Source organism: Cricetulus griseus, chromosome 4 (assembly GCF_003668045.3).
Source record: "Cricetulus griseus strain 17A/GY chromosome 4, alternate assembly CriGri-PICRH-1.0, whole genome shotgun sequence".
Lineage (NCBI taxonomy): Eukaryota > Metazoa > Chordata > Mammalia > Rodentia > Cricetidae > Cricetulus > Cricetulus griseus.
This window is the reverse complement of record NC_048597.1, coordinates 199,043,748-199,063,940: the sequence shown is the minus strand read 5'-3', so window position 1 is coordinate 199,063,940 and position 20,193 is coordinate 199,043,748. Positions and strand designations below refer to the sequence as shown.

At 44.0% G+C, this 20,193-nt stretch overlaps 1 protein-coding gene across 1 annotated transcript; it reads left to right on the top strand.

The window, feature by feature from the left end:
* The first annotated feature begins 13,006 nt into the window (after positions 1–13,006).
* On the top strand, positions 13,007–19,068 carry Tmed3 (transmembrane p24 trafficking protein 3). The gene is made up of 3 exons (XM_027410971.2): positions 13,007–13,285; positions 14,709–14,957; positions 18,266–19,068. Exons 1-3 carry the CDS (start codon positions 13,109–13,111, stop codon positions 18,500–18,502), a joined length of 663 nt encoding a protein of 220 aa, XP_027266772.1. The 5' UTR covers positions 13,007–13,108; the 3' UTR covers positions 18,503–19,068.
* The last annotated feature ends 1,125 nt before the right edge of the window (positions 19,069–20,193 follow it).

The following is a 20,193-nucleotide window of genomic DNA, read 5'->3' as shown; positions in this document are numbered from 1 at the left end:
CAGTTATTGTTTAACATCTATTACCCAGTTCTTGTGATTATTTGAAATATTGAGCTATTTTAACCCTTTCTTATTAAAAGCTTTCTTTACCAGACACTTAAGCCCACTCTCTGTACATATGACACATGTACAGCCATATGGAATTTTATTGTTGGGAAAGTTTTTACTATTTGTACTTATGTGAAGGACATGAATGATTTGGAAAACACTGGCTTTTCCTGAGATGAGGTCATGGCTAGTGACCCCATCTCAGGGGATGGTTTCTTATCTATTTCTTTTGTTTGAAATGTCAGTATAGGCTTTTAGGAACATTTCATTAATGTGAAAAAAGTAATAGAATAACAAACAGAAATTGCCATGAGAATCACAGCCCAGTATTTTTCACCAGCTGAGAGGTCCACAAACGTTTCCAGGGGACCTCCTTGATTTGAAGTCATCGCTTGGTCTGTGGAACTTGTCACATAGAATACTGGATTTGGTGTGGCAGTCTTTATGATGGTATTGATAGCATCTCCTATCAACATCAACTTCAGCAGAGGCTCACTATTTTACATTCACACAAATTGAAAACCAAACTTTAAGTTATGTGAACTCTATTGCTTGTTTCTCTTCTGAAGAAAAGAATCCAATTAATGAGAAAGTGTGTTGCCACATTTGAAGATAAATACTCACTGCTGTTACTTACGACTTTCAGGGGGATTTGCATTCCCTTGGAGCTGGTAGCACAGGCTGTAGTCACTGGATATTCATCCCTGGGTCCTATAAGCCTGTAAGCTCACTTCTGTTAGCTCTCATTCAAGATCAAGCAGTAAGTATAAAATGGACGACCTGCAAGATTTCCCTTCTCCTGTAAATATTAGTGTTCTGTGATCCTCTGGATATTGCCAGACTTTGTCCTTAGTACCTTCCCTAGACTACTAAAATGACAACAGAAGGTAGGGACGGAGAGCTCTGCATGCTATACCATTTCTATAAGGACACATTGTGAAAATTTATCTAAATATTCAAAGAAGTTGTTAATAATATTTATACATAAAACAAAATGCTTATTGAAAAAGATTCCCTTAGGAAAATAATTACTGCCCCTCAGACTAGTTTTATCCTGTCTTTTCTCCACTTCTACACTGGGAAAAGGGAACCTAGTATTTCTTATATATCCTTTGAGGAAAGATTATGAGTGATAGTCCTGGAGGGGGCAAAAATGCTGGAGGAGTGGAAGAAGCAAGGAGGACCAAGGGGAAAGTGGCTGACCTTGGAGGAGGGGGTGTATCCCCAAGACTGATAAAAAGCTCAGAAATTTGGATTCAATTAATGCAAACTGCTCTGTTCCAGAGTAAAACTGTATAGAGAAATGCCTACATGGTCAAGCTTGGTGGGAAGACATCTCTGATGGTTACTCTTGATTATCAACTTGATGAGATTATGAAACAACCCAGAAACTCCTAAGGTGCATCTTTGGGTATGCCTGTGAGGACTTTCCAGGGAGGATCAAGCAGAGACAAGCTGCTGTGAATGTGGGCGGTGCCATCCTGTAGGCTGGAGAGAAAAGGAGAAAGGTTACAGAAGAGCATTATTTCTCTCTCTCTTTCCTGGATGCCATGTTGTGAAATTGCTGTGCCTCACCATGCCTTCCCCTCAAAAACCACGAGTCAAAATAAATCCTGACTCTCTTAGGTTTTTTTCTCTCACATATTTGGTCATCTTGACCTAGGCAATCCCTCCAAAGAGACTTTCCTATCAGATGAGTCTAAGCCATGACAATTAAGCTGATTAGGATAGCATAGAAGTACAGCATCTTTATTGACTAAATTTGCCAGTAAAGATGTTTACAAAGTAAAGAATGGACCTCAAGAAATGAAAGGAAGTAAGTAGCATACAGCTCTCTCATGCAGCTGAGGGTGCCTGACAGTTTTCATGGAGCTTTTAAGAGGAATGTGATTGTGTGATATATTTCTTTTAAACCGTGTATTGGGGGGATGGAGAGCAGGGCATGAGAAGTTCTACAGAAAATCAATTTAAAGGAGGAAAGATTAATTTTGTCTGATGGTTTCAACGTCTGATTGTCTGGATCCATTGCTTTTAGGGTGTGAAAAGACATAACAGCATGACGGGGAGCACATAGTGGACCAGAGCTGCTCACCTTGTGACAGTCAGGAAGCGGAGAGTAATGGGAATACATTATGCACAACACATTCTCTTCAAAGACATGTCCCCAACAACACAACTCCAGATAGTCCTCCCCTCCTCAAGTCTCCACCACCTTGTTATAGCCCTAACAGCTGATGGTCAAGCTTTCAATATATGAACCATCTCAGGGGAGCAGTTCGCATCCAAAACACAACAGGGATTCTATGGTCCAGCCCCAGAAGACTGGTTCTGGAAGCCATTTTGAAATCATAGAGTTAAAATCTAGTGTCAGCCATTGGGGAGAAGAATAGTAAGTGTAGGCAAGGCTTGGAGAAAAGCAGGAGAAGAGAAAGGTGAGAAAAGACCGAAGAGGTCAAGACAACGTTCAGATATACCAACCCGGGTGATCAGCCAGATGAAAGAGCCACCTGACACCTCCTTTCAGAGTCCTTCCCTTGGCTAATGTGCTCAGAATCATAGACATTTCTGTTGTAGAGATTAGCATATGCCCTCCTCATATGGACACAGGACATAAATTCACTCTTTAAAGTATCCCATTGCAATTTCATAGTATCTAACCCAGTCTTCACTGCAGGCTATTAGTTATGTTTGTTCGAATTAACACTCCTTAAAGATTAAGTCTTGCAATCCAGAGACACAACATTGCCACTCTAAAACTTCAAACCTTCATTTACAGGACAATCTTCATTGTCTTTACCCCTTAGTGAAAAATTTTCATTTTCTCCATAAAGAGATTACAAATCTCTTTTTATTCCATTACTGGGTATTTTATACTTCTGTGACAACTATGATCATGATACTGTTTCTTATGCCAGCAGATATTGTTAGCATGTAGAAAAATTGAGATTTTCTTTTTAAAACATATTTAGGACATTAAAATATGTGGTGGTGGTGGTGGTGGTGGTGGTGGTGGTGGTGGTGGTGGTGTGTGTGTATGTGTGTAGAGGTCAGAGTTCAACTTTGTAGGAGTTGGTCCTCTTCCTTCTACCATATGAACCCAAGGGCTGGAACTCAGCTCCCTATTCTTGACAACAGGTGCTTTTTCCCACCAAGCCACTTCACCTGCCCTGAGTTTTCTTTAATGTGAGAATACCAGCAGGATTTTTTCTTTAAAAATGGCGAAATGATCCTAGAATTCACATGGGGTAGCAATGAGCTGGAAATAGCTAAAGTAGTTCTGAAGTACAATAACAAGGAAGATATGGCAGATGATGAGATTTAAAAAAGCAATAGTGATTTAAGCTGTGTAACAAAATACAGCAATACACAACCAAGCCACAACACCAGGACAGAATAGAGCCTCACATAGGTGAAAGACTTAGGTGTGACAGAGATAACATTTCTGGTCAATAAATAATGCTAGAATAATTTGTTTTCCAGGTAAAATAAAATCTAAAAATGAATTTGGATCTTTATTTCACAATACAGAGTTAAAATTGGAATAAAAATGCAAGACTAATATTTATCCTTTTGTACTTATAAATGAAATTGCCTCATACTTTTACTTTTTAACACTCTTTATCTGTGGATTTGAAGTCCTGTAAAAAGTTATAGGTTGAAAACATGGTCCCTAGTTTGTGGTGCTATTTGGAGATGGGGCTTAGTGGTCATCAGGCATTGACCACTGAAGAGAATAAAGGTATATCTGAAGAGAATAAAGGGGTTCTCTCCTCTCTCTCTCTCTCTCTCTCTCTCTCTCTCTCTCTCTCTTTCTCTCTCTCTCTCTCTCTCTCTCTCTCTCTCTCTCTCTCTCTCTCTCACACACACACACACTTCATCCTTAAGTTTTTAAGTACCAGTTGTTTTATTTTGATGATATCATGACATAAAAAATACCAAGTCTGTGTGATTTATAATAAAGTGAAATGTATTTGGGCACACGTTTCTGGAGGTGGAATAGTTTAGGAGCATGGTGATGGGAAGGGTTCCAGGCTGTTTTACCTCACAGCAGAAAGCAGGGGCCCAAATGAGGCTCCTAGAATGGAAGAGTGGACACCTTCTGAAACAGATACTGTCCTGGGAACTCATAGATCTTTTAAAGAGGGTAGAGCCCTGCTACTTGAAATCTTAAAGGTCCCAAAACCCCTCTGTGGGTTACATTGGCTGCTAGATTTTTACATGAGTTTGGGCAGGGGCAACCCCTTCTCAATTGTAGCATTTACTATATTTACTTCATAGATGTAGGGTTTCTTAGGTTGGGCTCATGAAATTCAGGACAGGCATTTGGGCTGTTGTGATTCAGCGAGGGGTGAACTTCAGAGAGCTTCCTAAGGAAGGTGGGGAAACAGGGCAGAGAAAGTGGAAGGGCCCAGGAAGGATATGACCTCAAGGGGAGTGTTGCTTACCCTGACCTTCAGGGAGGGGCTGCAGAGATAAGAAAAATCACAAGGACATTACCTCTCTGCACTGCAAGGGCCTCACAGCTGTCATTCTAGCTTTTGATAGTGACAGATGAAAACCAAAGGAACAGGCAGTTTTTCTCCTCTTGAGCTGGGAGTAAATTCTAGGGCAAAACAGAGAAGCTGTGGAAGCTGTACAAGCTAAGTGTGGTGAGCACAGTGGGGACAAGTGAGGAGGTAAAGGAAATTTAGACCTTTAAACTGCACTGGACTCTCAGAGCTAGTCTCCTCTGCTTCTTCCTGGATCAGATTGTAAAAGTTATGTTTTTCTAAGAAAATGCTCATTTCCCTCCCAAACTTACCATTTTTCAGCATAAAATTATTCATGATATTGTTTTGAATAATATTCCCAAAGCCTATGTTGGTGTTTTGACTTTCTTTAATTCTCTTGAATGAGTCTTGTGGAGTATGAACAGTTTCAATCTGGTAAAGTCCAATTTATCAATTTGTTCTTTCATTACAGATTGTGATTTGGGTCTTCTAAGAATTCTCTACCAAGTCCAAGTCATAAAAATTTTGTTCCTGTGATTTCTTCTAGAAACTTTGTGGTTTTAGGCTTCATATTTAGATCTACAACCCACTTGAACTAAATTGTACTTATGATGTGAGCTATGGATTTAGGGTCAGTTTTTTGGCATGTGGATATCCAATTTTTCTGGTATTGTTTTCTGAACAAATTGCCATTTTGCATGTTGTCAGTCAGCACTTGTCCACATACATGGATGGTCAGGTTCAGTTACATATGTAATTTTCCAGAAATTGATAAATCAGTTTAAAAATTTGCTGGGAAATGCAGCAAATGACCTGCAAGAGCCAATGCAATATTGAAAAAGAAGAGCAGAGCTGGGGGCTTAGTTTTACATGGTTTCATGTCCTATAAATCTTTCATAATCAAGACAATGTGGTGTTGGCATAGACACAGACAAAGAAAACAATGGGGCAGTTTAGATAGACTGGGAATAGATGTATACATACACAGGAAATAGAAAAAGGAATGAACTATTGGCATACACCATGGGTGAATTTTAAAACAATTATGCTGAGTTTAAGAAGGCATGCTAAAGGAGCATTCCTTTATGATTCCATTTATTCAGAATTCCAGAAAAAATCTAACACATTGGGTAGTGAAAAATGCACTATTCTGAGAGTGAGGTGGGTGTGGAGAGGGATAGGAAGCAATGAGATGGCTTTAGAGGTGATGCTCATGCTCATTACACAATTGTGACAGTGATCTGGCAGGCGGACATATCTGAAAACTTACCTAACTGAACACTTTAAACATATTTATGTTGCGGTACGTAGATTATACCTGAGATTTTATTAAGCCGTCTTCATAAGTCTCCCTTTGTGGATGGTTCATTAATGTTGACTTTCAACTTGACAGGATCTAGAGTCACCCATGAGGCAAGACTTCCAGTACACCTGCTGGGATTATTTAGATTAGAATAGCCTCTGGGGATTATCTTGATGGTTTAATGATGTGGGAAGACTCACCCTAAACAAGGGTGGCACCATTCCCCAGGCTTGAGTCTAGGACTGCAGAAAAAGGAAGAAGCTGGCTGCCCAAGAGCGTTCATTGCTCTTTTCCTCCCGGCTGTGGATGTGTTGGGACCCGCTAACTTGAAGTTCCTGTTGCTTACTTCATCCTATTGAACTGGCTGCACCACAACAGCGAGTCAGAGTAGACCTTTCCTTCCTTGAGCTGCTGTTTTCAGGGTCTTTTGTTACCACAATAGAAACGTAACCAAGACACCCGAGATACAGAAGGAAGAAACCGATACAATTGTATAAAGGAAGCAGGCAAGGTGGTGTCACGTGTAGGTGAGGGGGAGGGGCTTTATAGAGGCTGTGAATAACAATGTATCTCAAAATTGAGTTGGCAGACCCTCTGGGCAAAAGAAACAGCAGCCAGAGTCGCAGTCATGGCCTTAAAGTCACCGAATGAAAAATGAAAAGAAATAGAAAAGGAATACATGACTTCTCCTAGGAATGGTAGGGGAGAAAGTTTATTGTAGATAAAAGGGAGGCCATAGTCAGAGGCAGGGACCTCTGGGAGAGTTCAGAGTGAACATGACCCTGAGTCGGGCCATGTGAGGAGAAGAGGGAGGGGAGAGGGGAGAGGGGAGAGCCAAAAGACCAGGAGACCAAGAGGCCGGGCGGCAAAGGTTGAAAAAGGACAGGGATAAACAAAATGGCTGGATTATATAAGGAAGAATCGCTGAGGGAAGGGCAGCCCAGCCCCTGGGTTGGAGAGTTCAGGGTAAGGAGTGGGGTATGCCAGCTAAGCTCTGTAACAGATAGGAACAGGGGGATGCTGGCCGTGTCTAGTGTGATATGTTAATAAGCACCTTAGTGTTGCCAGGTTTGAGACCTAACAGTCACCATCACAATCCATGAAGCCTAGTGGAACCTTCGATAGCAGAAGTGACGACAGGAGTGGGTTGGGATGGGAAGTAATGCAATGCTGTGTGGAATCAGGATTTGATGGCCATGAGGCTGGACTGTCCCTAAACAATAGAGTAGCACAGTGAAGCCCCCCACTATTTCTCCAACTCTGATTCCTGTTCGTTCTGCCTGTGAAGCTGTCGGGATACAAATCCCAGAATCTCCAGGACTGTTGAATGCACTGCTGGGGACAGTTACCTCGGGGCAGCTCTGTTTCCCCATAGTTGTTCTCCCTTCAGTTTCAGCTTCATGGCTCTTTGTTGTTAGCTAGGCTATGTGATGTTTTCCAAAAAGTCTCTTCAAAATAATATTTTTACTTGCTTTCAGGAAGAATTTAGATTCAAATAGCCTAAACTGCCTTTCCCTGAAAATTGAAGCATTTGTCTTGTTTATCAGCAGCAGCATTCTTACGAAGCAGGCTAGAGGAGATGGGCTGTGTGCTGGCTAGCTTTACGCCAACTTGCCACAAGTTAGAGTCATTTTAGAAGAGGGAATGGCAGCAGAGAAAACACCTCCACTGAGTTCGCCTCTGGGAAAGCCTGTGGTGCAACTTCCTGATTGAAGATGCTTGTGGGAGGGCTCAGCACGTGTGGACGGGCAGTGCCACCTCTGGACTGGTGGCCCTGGATAGTATAAGAAAACAGGCTGAGCAAGCCACAGGGAGCAAGCCAGTAAGCAGCACCAACCCCTGGCTTTTGCTCCAGTTCCTGCCTCCAGTTTTCTGTCCTGGTTTCCCTCAGCGATGACTTACAAGCTGTAAGTGAAAGAAACTCTTTCCTCCCAAAATTGCTTTTGGTTATGGTGTTTTATCAAAGCAATAGAAACCCCGGTGAAAAATGAAAATTTATTTAAATAACCTGGTCTTACTTTCAGCTCAAGAACCTGAGTGATGATCGGGGGAGGCCTCTGCTCCCCAACCCATGAGAACTGTACGTAGACTGATAATAAACCTTACTTTGATGAGCCATGGGATTTTGAGGTTGATTTTTATGGCATTATAGCATTTTCTATCCTGACCAATACATACAGATTGGACTCTCTCTCTCGCTCACACTCTCTCTCTTACCCTCCCTCCCTTCCTTATTTCTTTCCCCCTCTCTGAGAAGAAAATGCTGTCTGAGTGAGAAAATTCAAAGTATTTTGATTTTAAAAAAAGCAAACCTTAGGAACCAACTCATTTGTCCCCTCCTTCAGCTTCTAGTGTAGGGTTTTAGCTACCCACTTTGACAGGGATAAAATGTAAAACTGAGTGAGTTATCCAAACAGAAGTTGGAGGATCCCAACAATTCTCCATATTGTGATTTGGAGAATAAATTTTATGACTTTTTAAAGCCTAGGTTTCTGTGAACCCTTCACAAGTGACAAGTGAAATGTCATCAAGCAGTTGAGTGTACTTTCCCCCTGCGATTCAGGACACATACTGTTAAGATAGAATCTCTCAGCTAAATACTGAGCTTCACTGGTCGTTTGTGTGGGGAAAACAGAAAACTTCAATTGTAACAACAAATCAATATAAAAAAAATCTGCCATGTGTTTTTCCTAGAATCTATAAGAACATCACCAAGTGAGCAAAGAACCACTGCAGGGTGGAAGTGACCTAGGTGGACCGTGAGGGTTCATGGAGACTTTGGAACTGTGTGGTGCAGTAGACACCATGTTTGAACTATTGGGTGACTTGTTTGATGTTGCTTAATCTTTCAGGTCCTAATATATAAAGCATCAGGTATTCTTGCTGTATTGTCATACTATTTTGTTGCTCCTTCTTCTCCATGCTTTTCTCTTCCCCATCTTCTTATCCCCTATTCATGCTTAAACCCTTCCACCTTCAGTATCCCTCTTTCCACTTTCGTATCACATGGGTTCCATTACCCCCACCCTCTCTCAAAGCCTCTTCCTCCCATCTCTTGGGTGATGAATAAAGTCTCTTTATTCAAGAAAACACCAGGGCAAGACGCAGGCCAGAGCGAGGTTACAGGAACCCAGCAAGCGCGGCCAGAAAAAGGGCTAGGGTCTTCCGGTGCAGCCCTTAAGAAGCTCCATTACGTCACACCGGCTTTCCTTCACCACGCCCTTATGGGCGAGTCCTGGGTCCACTTGGTACCTGTCCCATGACTATTGGGCGGGACTAGGGTGTCTCCCTACACTTGGGTCCCTTTCCACACTAATTTCCATGTAACTACACATATGTAAAAATTAGAAACTGGGATCTGCATTTGAGATCTAACCTGCAGTGCTTGCTTTCTGAGCATGGATCACCTCATTTAATATAATGTTTTTCAGTTCCATCCATATTTTTTTTCATGAGTTGCCTGTATGGATAAATGCTGATTTGATTTCAAAATCTTAGCAGCATGCTGGAGAGTGCTCCTGTTGTGTGGGATAAGGATAAAATGGCACAGATAGGTCCTCTTGTGTAGCTCATTTCTCCTTAGTGCACTTATTCGCCTTTTGACCTTTTGGAACTATGAGATCATACACACAGAGACATTATAGAACACAAACGAGTGAATGAACAAAAGTTCATAGTGTGAATCCCTGAGGAACTCTTGAGGAACATCCTTAACTTTCTAACTCCTCCCACTTTGTGGAACTCCAATTCTGCCTTTTATCCTTCTAATAGTTATTCCCTTCTTTCTTCCCATTGCCTTATCTTTTTGCTTGAAATTCAATGTGAATTGCAATTGTAATAGTAGGCTTTTATATTTTAACTCCAACTTCAAGGGAAGGTGTGTGTGTGTGTGTGTGTGTGTGTGTGTGTGTGTGTGTGTGATGCATCAGGTGCTCACATCAGGTGGGTGGGTGAATGCCACAAGAGAACACTGGTGTCCTGATCTGTCTCTGTCAATCTTATTCCTTTGAGACAGGCTCTTTCATTGACCCTGGAGCTGGGGTGGCGGCCAGTAAACCCTATAGTTTCTCTTGTCTGCTCTACACAGTGCTAGTGTTACAGTCACGCACATAGCCATATCCAGATTTCTTTATGTGGGTGCTGAGATCTGAAATCAGGACGTCGTGCTTGTGAACAAGAATTCAGGCACACAGCCATCTCTCCAGCTCCAAAGAGAAATATTTAAGTGTTTATCATGAACTGCAAAGTTTGGTTCAGTTTTAACAGATGTTAATGGCAACAGGGAAGTTATCTATTATTCTTTGGTCCCTAAGAGTTTGTATCATGAGCAGCTATTAAATTTTGTCATATTCTTTTTTGGATTTATGATAATAATTTTTAAAAAGGATTTCACAAGTCACCTCAGGAATAGGGCAGACAGACACTGCTTTAGTTTTCTTTCAGATTTTCTTGGTTTTAGGACTTTCTACCACATATGTTGGAATATAAAATTTCAAAGGCACTTCATACATTGCCCAACATTCTATCACATATCTAATTTAGCTCACAAATCTCTATGGCATCCAGTATATGGCTGTTCACCTATCTCTGCTCCAGTATATGCAGGGGTGGAAATTGTGCTGCCCATTCATTTTCTCCCTGAAAAATTACAGAAAGTTATTTCAGTTCCAGAAAGATATTTTTATGTTTAGCTGGGATACACCTTAGTATCATTAATGTTTAGCACCCAGTTTTGCCATATGGAACATGGAGAAATAACAATCAATCCCATGGGATGAACAGGGGCTTGTCGTGTAACACAGAGCCTCCAGTATTGTGCAGATTTGAGGTCATCTTCTGGCTCAGCTGTTGATGAGGTAGGTAAAATGGAGTACTCTAGCAGATTGTTTAGCAGTCACAAATGCCTCCTATTCCAAAAGGCTCCCCGTTTACAACCAGGTTTGACCACTTCTCACCTTAGAGGTATACACCTCTTCTTGTATAAGGTCAGCTTTAGGCTTGATTGGCCTATAAACTATATAGAAGATGATGTTGGAAGAATTCTGGAGCCTAGCTCTTAGAGAGCCTCACTATCTTCCTCTGGGTTATCTTGGGATACTTCCCTGAGCATGTCACATAAGAAAACTAGCCTCACCTGCTGGTAGAGGATGCTTGGAAGGGAGACAAGTATTGCAGCCAATAACCTGCACCTGTCCCCAGACATTCCAGTGGGGTCATCTTGTAATGCCCAGTGCAGATGATCTCTAGATGAATGTAGCTTCATGGGAAAGCTTAGGGAAGACTGCCCAAAGCCTCACTGCCCAACTGACCTATAGAATCATGGAGATTATAAATCAGTGTGAGTCTGAGATGCTTACACATAGAAAAAGTGAACAAAGACAAGTGTTACTGAATTAAAATCATGAGCTCCTGTTTCTTCCTTGTCAAATAGGAACAAATATGTTTTTTTCTAAAAAAAATACACAGCACTAGTGAGGATTAATTAATATAAACTATGCTGAGCTGGATAGCTAGGTGACACTGTGACAGGTACATTGTTAGTACTAAATAAATGGTTGCTGCTGTGTAAACTTTTAAAGCTAACATTCCCTATCGGTTTTAATGTTCCATGCTAACTAAGTCTTCCTTTCTTGGGCATTCCCTTGTTTGAGGCAGTTCCCTGACAGCAGTTATGCTGCCCCCTCCTACTCACCTTCCTTTGACCCGTCTCCCAACTTTGTTAATATTTTTCCTGAAATAGTACAGTAGATGCCACCTGATCATTGCCCGTTTCCCAGGCAATATTTACTTTTTAAAAACCCAGGGATGTATCTTGTCTTACACACAGTTTGATGTTGATTGTAATTCTGCTTGCTCCAACTTAAACAGCCATGAAATCAGGCCTTCTCCTCTGAATTTATGGAGGTTTTCTTCTTAGAACCTAAGTGTAGCATTTCATATTTAACCTGTGGGAACTTCTGTTGTATTGTCTTCACTTGATTCTTCTAGTTAGATAATTTTACGTTTCAAGTCTTCAAATATTCTTCATTAAAAATAATAAGAGCTGGTGAGGTGGCTCAATGGTTAAGAGCACTTCCAGAGGACCCCATTTGGTTCCCAGAACCCTCAGCAGATGAATGACAACTGCCTGTAATTCCAGCTCCAGGGGATTCAAAGCCTCTGGCCTCCTCAGGCACCTGTACTCACATGCAGACATGCACACACATATAACTAAAAAGTTAAAAGAATGGTAAGTAGGACAGGCAGAGAAGGAGCCCTGAAGCCCACCATTCAACACCTCTTTCACGTCTAGCACAGGGTCAGTACACATTAATAATTATATTATGGGTGATGTTGTTTCGCAACTTACAGATTACTTTCTTCATACATGGTCCAATATGGGCAGTGGCAGTGCATGCCAATCTTATCCATGTGGTGGTATACATGAGCAGTGAAACTCTTTGCTAAAATCAGTAGTCACCACATCTAATAATTTTCCATTGAAATAAAATTTTATCTAGCAGCAAATAACATAACACATATTTTCTTTGTTTATAAGTCTACGGTGAGCATAAGAATCCTGTAGGACTCTGTAAATCACACACAAACACACACACACACACACACACACACACACACACACACACACACACACACGTCACACACGTATATATTCTTAGGCAAGTAGTCAGGAATAAGACAGTAAATCGATTAGTCTTTCAACACTTTTGAGAAGTCAAAGGGGATGATGACAGAGTCTCCCCAAAATAATTTTCAATGAACCCCGAATGCCAAAGCATAACTGAAATCTTTAAGAAACTTTTATTTTCCGAAGAGAGTTTGCGTATGAGAGAGAGCCTGCTTTCCCCCCGGTCAAGCGTAACCTTCGGGGTTTAGTTTGTTGAAAACTTGCCCTCCTTGCGTCTCCTTCTTTTTCGGCTATCCCTCCATCCTTGCTCCTTACATCCCAGATTTCTCGGAAGACTTGGGAGACTAGTGACAGCAAGTCACAAGCAGAGTAGACGCCCAAATGTTTCTGACTACAAGAACTGGAGCAACGCACAGAGAAATCCGGGTTCCCGGACCCGCGGCGGACAACCGCTCCTAAAAGCAGTGCTGCGCAGGCGCAGCGGGCGGCCCGCTTCTCCGGTGTGCGGCTGCGCACTGATTCGCAGCCGTCCCGGAAGCGCTGTGCTGAGTTCGCGCCACGTCTTCCCAGGGGGCCCCTCCCAGGTCTCCTCAGTCCCTGCGTCCGAGCCTCTGCTCAGCGAACCGGGCCCAGAGCATCATGGGCAGCGAGGCCTCTCGCGCTTCCTCCTTCCAGGTGCTGCTGCTTCTGCTTCTGCTCCTGCTCCGGGCCGAGCGACTGCGGGGCGCCGAGCTCACCTTCGAGCTGCCGGACAACGCCAAGCAGTGTTTCCACGAAGAGGTGGAGCAGGGCGTGAAGTTCTCTCTGGATTACCAGGTGCAGCCCTAGCCGCGTCTCGCCCAGACACCAGCGCGCCCCCATCCGGAGAGGCTAAGATTAGCCACCAGAGGCTGTGGGGGTTGGAGATAACCCCAGACCTGTTGACGTCTCCCTGAAAAGAAACGTTTATATCGCCCCCCCGAAGTGGGCCAGGGTGGCTGGGGAGTTAGGCAGGCTACAGGTGTGCGCTGAGGATGGGGAGGCCCGTCGCCTCCCCCTGCCTCCCGTCCCCCGTGTCCTGCAGAATTGACCAGGATGACCTCCTCAGGTACCCTCGATCTTAAAAACCCCCAGTATTAATTAGTTGACACAGGCTGGCAGTCTGTCTGGACTGTCCCTTGGACTGCGTTTCTTGCAGGTGCTGAAGCCAGGGCATCTTTTACAGTTGGCGTTGGGGTGAGCTAGCAGGAGTGATTAAGGGTTTTTGGAAAGGAGCGTTCAGTCCAGACTTTGAGTCCTGGCAGTGTTCACAAGGAGCAACCCCCACCCCCTAACCCCCCTTGTGGTTACTCGGCTTGCCTCTTACCATATGGCTCAGCAAAGTCAGGTCCTCCCGCGCTGTTGTCTCCAGGGACATATCTAATAGCTGTCAGTTGCTTTGGTGAAGAAAGGGTCTGCTTCCTAGATTTAGTGAGCAGGTCTAGTGTCAGGGTTGGAGGGGGTGAGTGAAAACGTTGGGGAGAGATTTCTAGAAATGAGGAGACACGGGCAGCCCAAATGGTGCACATTGAGCAGCTCCGGAGGATGCTTCTATTCGAAGACAACTTCATGTATGATGGAGTCACTGATGAGACCACTCTCACCTCTGTGGACAATGTGCAAAGTGTGTGCATGCGCCTGCATAGGCAGTTTCTGCATAGACAAACAGTTTAAGACCAAGAACAGCCTTCGTTCTTAACGATGTGGCCAGTGAGGCTCCACAAGCCATCAGGGTAGGCATTTACCATCAGTGGGGGCAGGGGCGCGCGTCTATAATCTGGGCATGACTGAGAAGGAGTTTCTAGATTAGATTGAAATGAAGAACTACTCTTAAGTTTGGGTACCATCAATCATTCCCTGGACTGGGAATAGGGGGGAGAAAGCCAGCTGAACATCAGTGTTCATCTCTCTCTGCTTTCTGACTCTGGATGCCATATGACCGGCCGCCTCATGCTCCTGGTACCATGGCATCCCCTCCGTAATGAGCTGTGCCTTCAAGTTTATTTGTGAGCTAAAGTAAATCCTTCCTTCCTTAAATTGCTTCTGTCAAGTATTTTGTCATAAAGAATGCTGAGTACAGTGGCCACTTCTTTAACTCCTCCATTTGGAGTGGAAAGTGGTGAAGGGTAAATTATGAAATGCTTTACAGTAGTCACTGTTAGGATCAGCATTTCAAGGCACTGGTTGCCCCCAGTAACAGCATACTTTCTGTGGTTGTCAGGTTATCACTGGAGGCCACTACGATGTGGACTGCTATGTGGAGGACCCCTTGGGGAACATCGTCTACCGGGAGACCAAGAAGCAGTATGACAGCTTCACGTACAAGACGATGGTCAAGGGCGTTTATCAGTTTTGCTTCAGTAATGAATTTTCCACCTTTTCTCATAAGACCGTCTACTTTGACTTCCAAGTGGGTGACGAGCCCCCCATTCTCCCAGACATGGGGAATAGGGTCACAGCTCTTACTCAGGTGAGTAGACGTGACAGTGACAGGACCAGTGGGACCCTTCCTGCTCTCAGCATGTTCCTGATTTTCTGTCCTTGTCTTAGGTGATGAGCAAGAATCACCATCTAGAGCTAAAAGTTTCCTTTCCCCTTCTGGTCCCGTTTTTTAGGCAGGGCCCTCTCATAACTGATGCTTCTCCTCTTTTACTTCCAACTGTCTTTCTCTGGAACAGCACCTCTTTCGAATTACTTCATGTACCTCTCTGCTATGTGATCTGCTCAGATTGTGAGGACCAGAGTCCTGCTTCAGTAGTGTGTTGGTGAGCGCAACTCAAGCTGCCACAACAAATCCATCTGTCAGTGCCTGACACACTGTTCTCAGGATGGCCTGGTAGAGGCTGGTGGGTGACTTGGGAATCCAGGCTCCTTTAATTCTTATTCTCATTTCTTCTTCATGTCTTTCTTTTTCTTTCCTCCCCTCTCTTCCCCCTCTCTTTTCATCTCTCCCTCTCTTCCTCTTTCCGTTCCTTACTTTTTATTTATTTATTTTGCGGAACTCAGGGCCTTGTGCGTGCTAAGCACATGCTCTACCATAGAGCTATGTCCCAGCCCCAAGGCTCTTTCTTACCACTTTTCCCTTCCCTCGGGCTCCAGAGTTCTCTCCTTTGGATACCAAAAGAAGGAGAAATGAGAATGGCACAGCTGTCCCTTCAAAGCCCTGGCCTATGGTCACACACATAATTTCCAGTCAAGTATCTTTAGGGTGAGTACTTGTGTAGCAAGTCAGGATGAGAGGATGGCTACCGAGTACTGTCTCTGGACAGCAAATCGCCACCATCGAATTTTTGGAGGATGGGTAGTTTCCATTGACCCCCGTGGCTCTCAAGATTGTTGACTAACCCCAGCCTCCATCCGGAGTTCTCCCTCCTTCTGTTTAAGCTCCTCCATCCTCCCACATATAGGCTGGGCTTCCTGAGGGCCAGAACTTTGGTATCTAGTTGCCTTTTTTTTTTTTTGTCTCAATACTTCAGTGTAGGAAGTATTGCACCCAAAGGAGCTCACCAAAGGAGTTCACCAAATATTTGTTTTATGACTGATCACCTGGGGAACCTGTAAGACAGGAATAACTATCTGTGGCAACACTTATTCTAGGACCAAAGCCAGAATGGCTCAAGTCTCTAAGGAGGCCAACATTTCCCTGTTTGCTCTCTGAGGAGACCTTATGTTTTATTTCTCTTTGGCTCATGTCCAGACTTTTACCATCTCAGGACAGTTAGAGGTTAGAACAGTAGCCACTATGCACATTTTGCTGTTTAAATAAAAGTTAGAAGCTCCAGCCGAAGGTATAGATTGTTCCGTTGGTCACTGATGAAACTGGAAGGTTCCATAAGCCCAAGTTTAAGGGCTCCCTTGCGCACCAGTGGGAGAAAAGAGAGAGCAGCAGTTAATGAGTTAGGGCAACAGAGAACGCCTTTCCTGGAGCCTGGGTTCCAGTGTGATCGTGTTGCAAGGAGGAGGGCAGGTAGAGTTTGTGAAGTTCCTCTTTTACCAGCCTGCTTTCACTCGGTATCATATGGTTCCCCTTTTAGCCAGTGCCTGCATTCCCACATCCCCTGAAGTAAGGTAGGCTATCAACTAACTGAAATTATGTGGTAACAAGCTGAAGAGCTTTCTGGTAGGCTAGCACTGATGGGAGACCCCAGTAGATGGGGAACTAGCATGTGTTTATAAAGTAAGGAAGTGCTCTTGAATGTGTGTCACTATTGGTGACATATTGCTTTGGGGAGGGCTCGTGTCATGTGCCCTAATCGTGTGCTGTGGTTTGGATATGACTTTTGCTTCCCAGAGGTAAATGTGCTGGAGGCTTGGTCTCTGGTGTAGCCATGTGGAGACATGGTGGACCTGTTCTGAGGTGTCAGGCTACGGCCAAGGGTCAGAGGAATTAATTCCCAGTTAGTGGATCTAGTTGAACAGAGAGATAGGATTGTTACATACAGCCGTACAAGGAGGTGGGGTTGTTACACACAGTTGAACAATGGTATGGGTTAAAGGTTATTTATTGGAATGCAGTGGACTGTTCCTCTCACAGCAACAGTTAACTGCCTATAGATCCTCAGTAAGAGACTGGCACTTGTAAGTCCCTCTGTGACAGAATGTTGACAGGCCCAATCTTGTGCAGGATGTCACAACTGCTGGAGTTAGGACACATGCTCTTCAACAGGCCTGATGCATTAGTTGTCCATGGCCACAGGCACAGTGGCTGAATGCTGCACCCATCTCTCCTTCACAACTCTGGGAGCTGAGAGTCTGGGCATGCTCAATGGTCCTCTGCTCAGTCTCACAGAGCTGAATGGAGTTGTTGACCAAGTTGGGCTCTTACCTAGAAGAGAAAGCATCTGCTTTCCTGTAAGCTAGGTTGTTGGCCAGATTCAGTTCTATATAGTCATATGGCTAGGGACCCTGTTTCATTGCCAACAGCCCCTTGAGACATTTTGTTGATTTTTGTAGGGGTTGTCTTCTTTCAGCTAGAGAGAGTGAGTATCTGCTGAAAGGGCTTATATGAGTAGATCCAGCTGCAGTATCATCTCCCTTCGTGTCTTAAGTATGATTGTGCCAAGTAACTGTAACCACAAGAATGGTAGCTCCCTTCGCCATAAACCCTGGGTGGGGAGCAAGGACTGATGGTGGTGTTTGAGACATTTTCAGAGACCTGCCTATGACCAACTATTTTAGCAGGCATAAGAAATTGTGGAGTGGTATGTTACATGTGAGCACATTTGTGTGTGTATGCATGGTTGTGTGTTCACACGTTTATGATTACACATGAAACTGTGAGCATCAGTTACACAATAGAATAAGCAGTGGATTCAAGTCGGGCATAATTGTGTCTAGTTCACACTGCTGTTAATTCTCTTGTATGCCTCAGGCAGTTCACGGAGCCTCTCTGAACCTCAATGTCCCCACCAATAAGGATAAGTAAACTACAATCTGGCTGTCCTTCTGTGAGGACAGTGATCTTGCCTGCTTAGGGCATTGTGAGACTTGTAGAAGAGAAACAGGATCGGGCTTGCACACATAGACTGAAAACACAGACAGTTTGGTCAGATGCTAATTCTGTTGCTTACTAAACATGTGTTATTGTATAAGTTACCCTCTCCGAGCTCCCACTAGGCTTTTCTGTAGCATTATGAAACCACATAAAGTGTTTAACACAGTCCCCGAGGAGGCATCAGTAGGTGATGCCTAGGTTGCTGCTGTGAACCTTGGCTGCTAGATTCCACTTGGCCTGACTTAGAGTTAGCAACTGACAGCAGCTTTTCTCTTCCTGCCTAGATGGAATCCGCCTGCGTAACTATTCATGAAGCTCTGAAGACTGTGATCGACTCCCAGACACATTATCGCCTTCGAGAGGCCCAGGACCGAGCCCGAGCTGAAGACCTTAATAGTCGGGTGTCTTACTGGTCGGTTGGAGAGACTATTGCCCTGTTTGTGGTCAGCTTCAGTCAGGTGCTATTGCTTAAAAGCTTCTTCACAGAGAAACGACCCATTAACAGAGCGGTCCACTCCTAGCCGTGCTGTGCGGCTCCATGGCCCCTCACACCCTAGGGTCTCCAGTTCTTGCCGGGATGGGGGTGTGACACAGGGTGAAGGGAGAGCTGAAGGGAGGACACAGGTCACACTTTACTGTTTGTGCACATATCTGTCCCTGCACTCCAGCAACGTAAGCTCACAGAGTCCAGTAATATGAAGCATCTAACTGTATTGTGTGTGTAACATTGACCAAAAATGTTTACGGGTCAGCCTAGGGATTGGCCACTATTTGGGGTAACAGTGATCCAGCATCCAGTCTGTGGGAGAACTCCAAGTACCTGGGCCTCCAGGGAAGCTTAGGGTTCTGCCACTACTTCATGATACATGGGTCATTGGGTTGTGTCCTCTTCCATCTGGGGGAGAAAGGGACTCTCAGTTCTTGCCTTTCTTCCCCTGGGCCTCTCTGTACCTTAGGATATCAGATCTAATCTGGAAGCAGTAGGGTCAGCTGTACAACCAGGACCCAAAAGGAGAGTGAGTGCCTTTGGTGATCTCTATCTCCTAGGGCAGAATTGTGCTAATAAAAACCAAGTTTGAGTACTCTGGAGGGGTGCGCCTCTTTTTTTTATTTTTTATTTTTTATTTTTTTGCCTTAAAAGGGACTTCTAGCTTAATGTGGAGTGTGGGTATGTATGTAAAGAGTGTGAGAGAGAAGGTGGGTGGCCTGGGCTGTGTATACTATGGGGTAGAGATGTGGAGAGGAGCCAGTGAACCATGCCACTCCCAAGGGAATGGAAATAGGAAAACCCCTTCCCATTCCTGTCATTTGCCAGGCTGTGCAAATGGCTTCCTCTGTGACAACAACCAGGCTCTGTGTGCATGATCAGATGTTGTCTTTCAGTTTAGGGTGGCACGATCACCCTTGCCCCAGTGCCCTTGCCTTTAGGAGGGAATTAGTGCATACTTACGGAGTATGATGGGTCTGGAAGGAAGATAGGATCACTGGCAAGGAATCAGAGTCCACGTTGACAATAACACTGTGGGAAATAGGGTGAAACAATCATTTGAGAAGACACCTTGGGAACCTTATTTCTTAGTTTGGTTGAAAGATAAATTTGTTTTCCGTGTGTTTCAATGACATTTGTCTCTTATTCTAAGTACTATGTATAGCTAAAAGATGGTTTTGTGAACTGTATGGCAGAGGAGAAACAATAAACCTTCATGTATCTGCTACCTAGATGGACAGCACACATGGGCTGTCTCTACCCAGATTGACAGAGCACCCCGCTCACACCTGGGCTCTCTGTACTCAGACTGACAGAGCACACATGTCTGTTATTTTTTGATATTGTTTGTTTTGAGACAGTTCTTGCTATGTAGCCCAGGTTAGCCTCCAACTCTTCAATCCCCCCAGGGCTGGTTTAGCTGGTGTGCTAAACATCTAACTTTGACTTGTGCTTCTTAACATACTCTCTTAACTGCATGCATGCTGCCAGCTCATTGAGGAGTCCAAGGAGTCAAGACCATCCTGTAATACAACTCATGTTATTCTAAGAGGGTGGGGAGGGAAGGAGGAGAGAATGTTCCCCAACTTTTAGAAAAAAAACAAAAAAAGTATAAGATTGCTAATGTCTCCTGCTTTATTAATATGACTCTATTTAACTGTCAAGAGCACCAACTAAGGGAGACACTGCCCTACTCATTTAGTTTTGGAGATAGTTTGCCAAATT

Bases quoted from the DNA above. Each gene is read 5' to 3' on its own strand.
- Tmed3 (XM_027410971.2), top strand. From the start codon at position 13,109: ATGGGCAGCGAGGCCTCTCGCGCTTCCTCCTTCCAGGTGCTGCTGCTT. The intron at 13,286-14,708 runs GTGCAGCCCTAG...TGTGGTTGTCAG, and splicing joins AGTTCTCTCTGGATTACCAG to GTTATCACTGGAGGCCACTA. The intron at 14,958-18,265 runs GTGAGTAGACGT...CTTCCTGCCTAG, and splicing joins GGGTCACAGCTCTTACTCAG to ATGGAATCCGCCTGCGTAAC.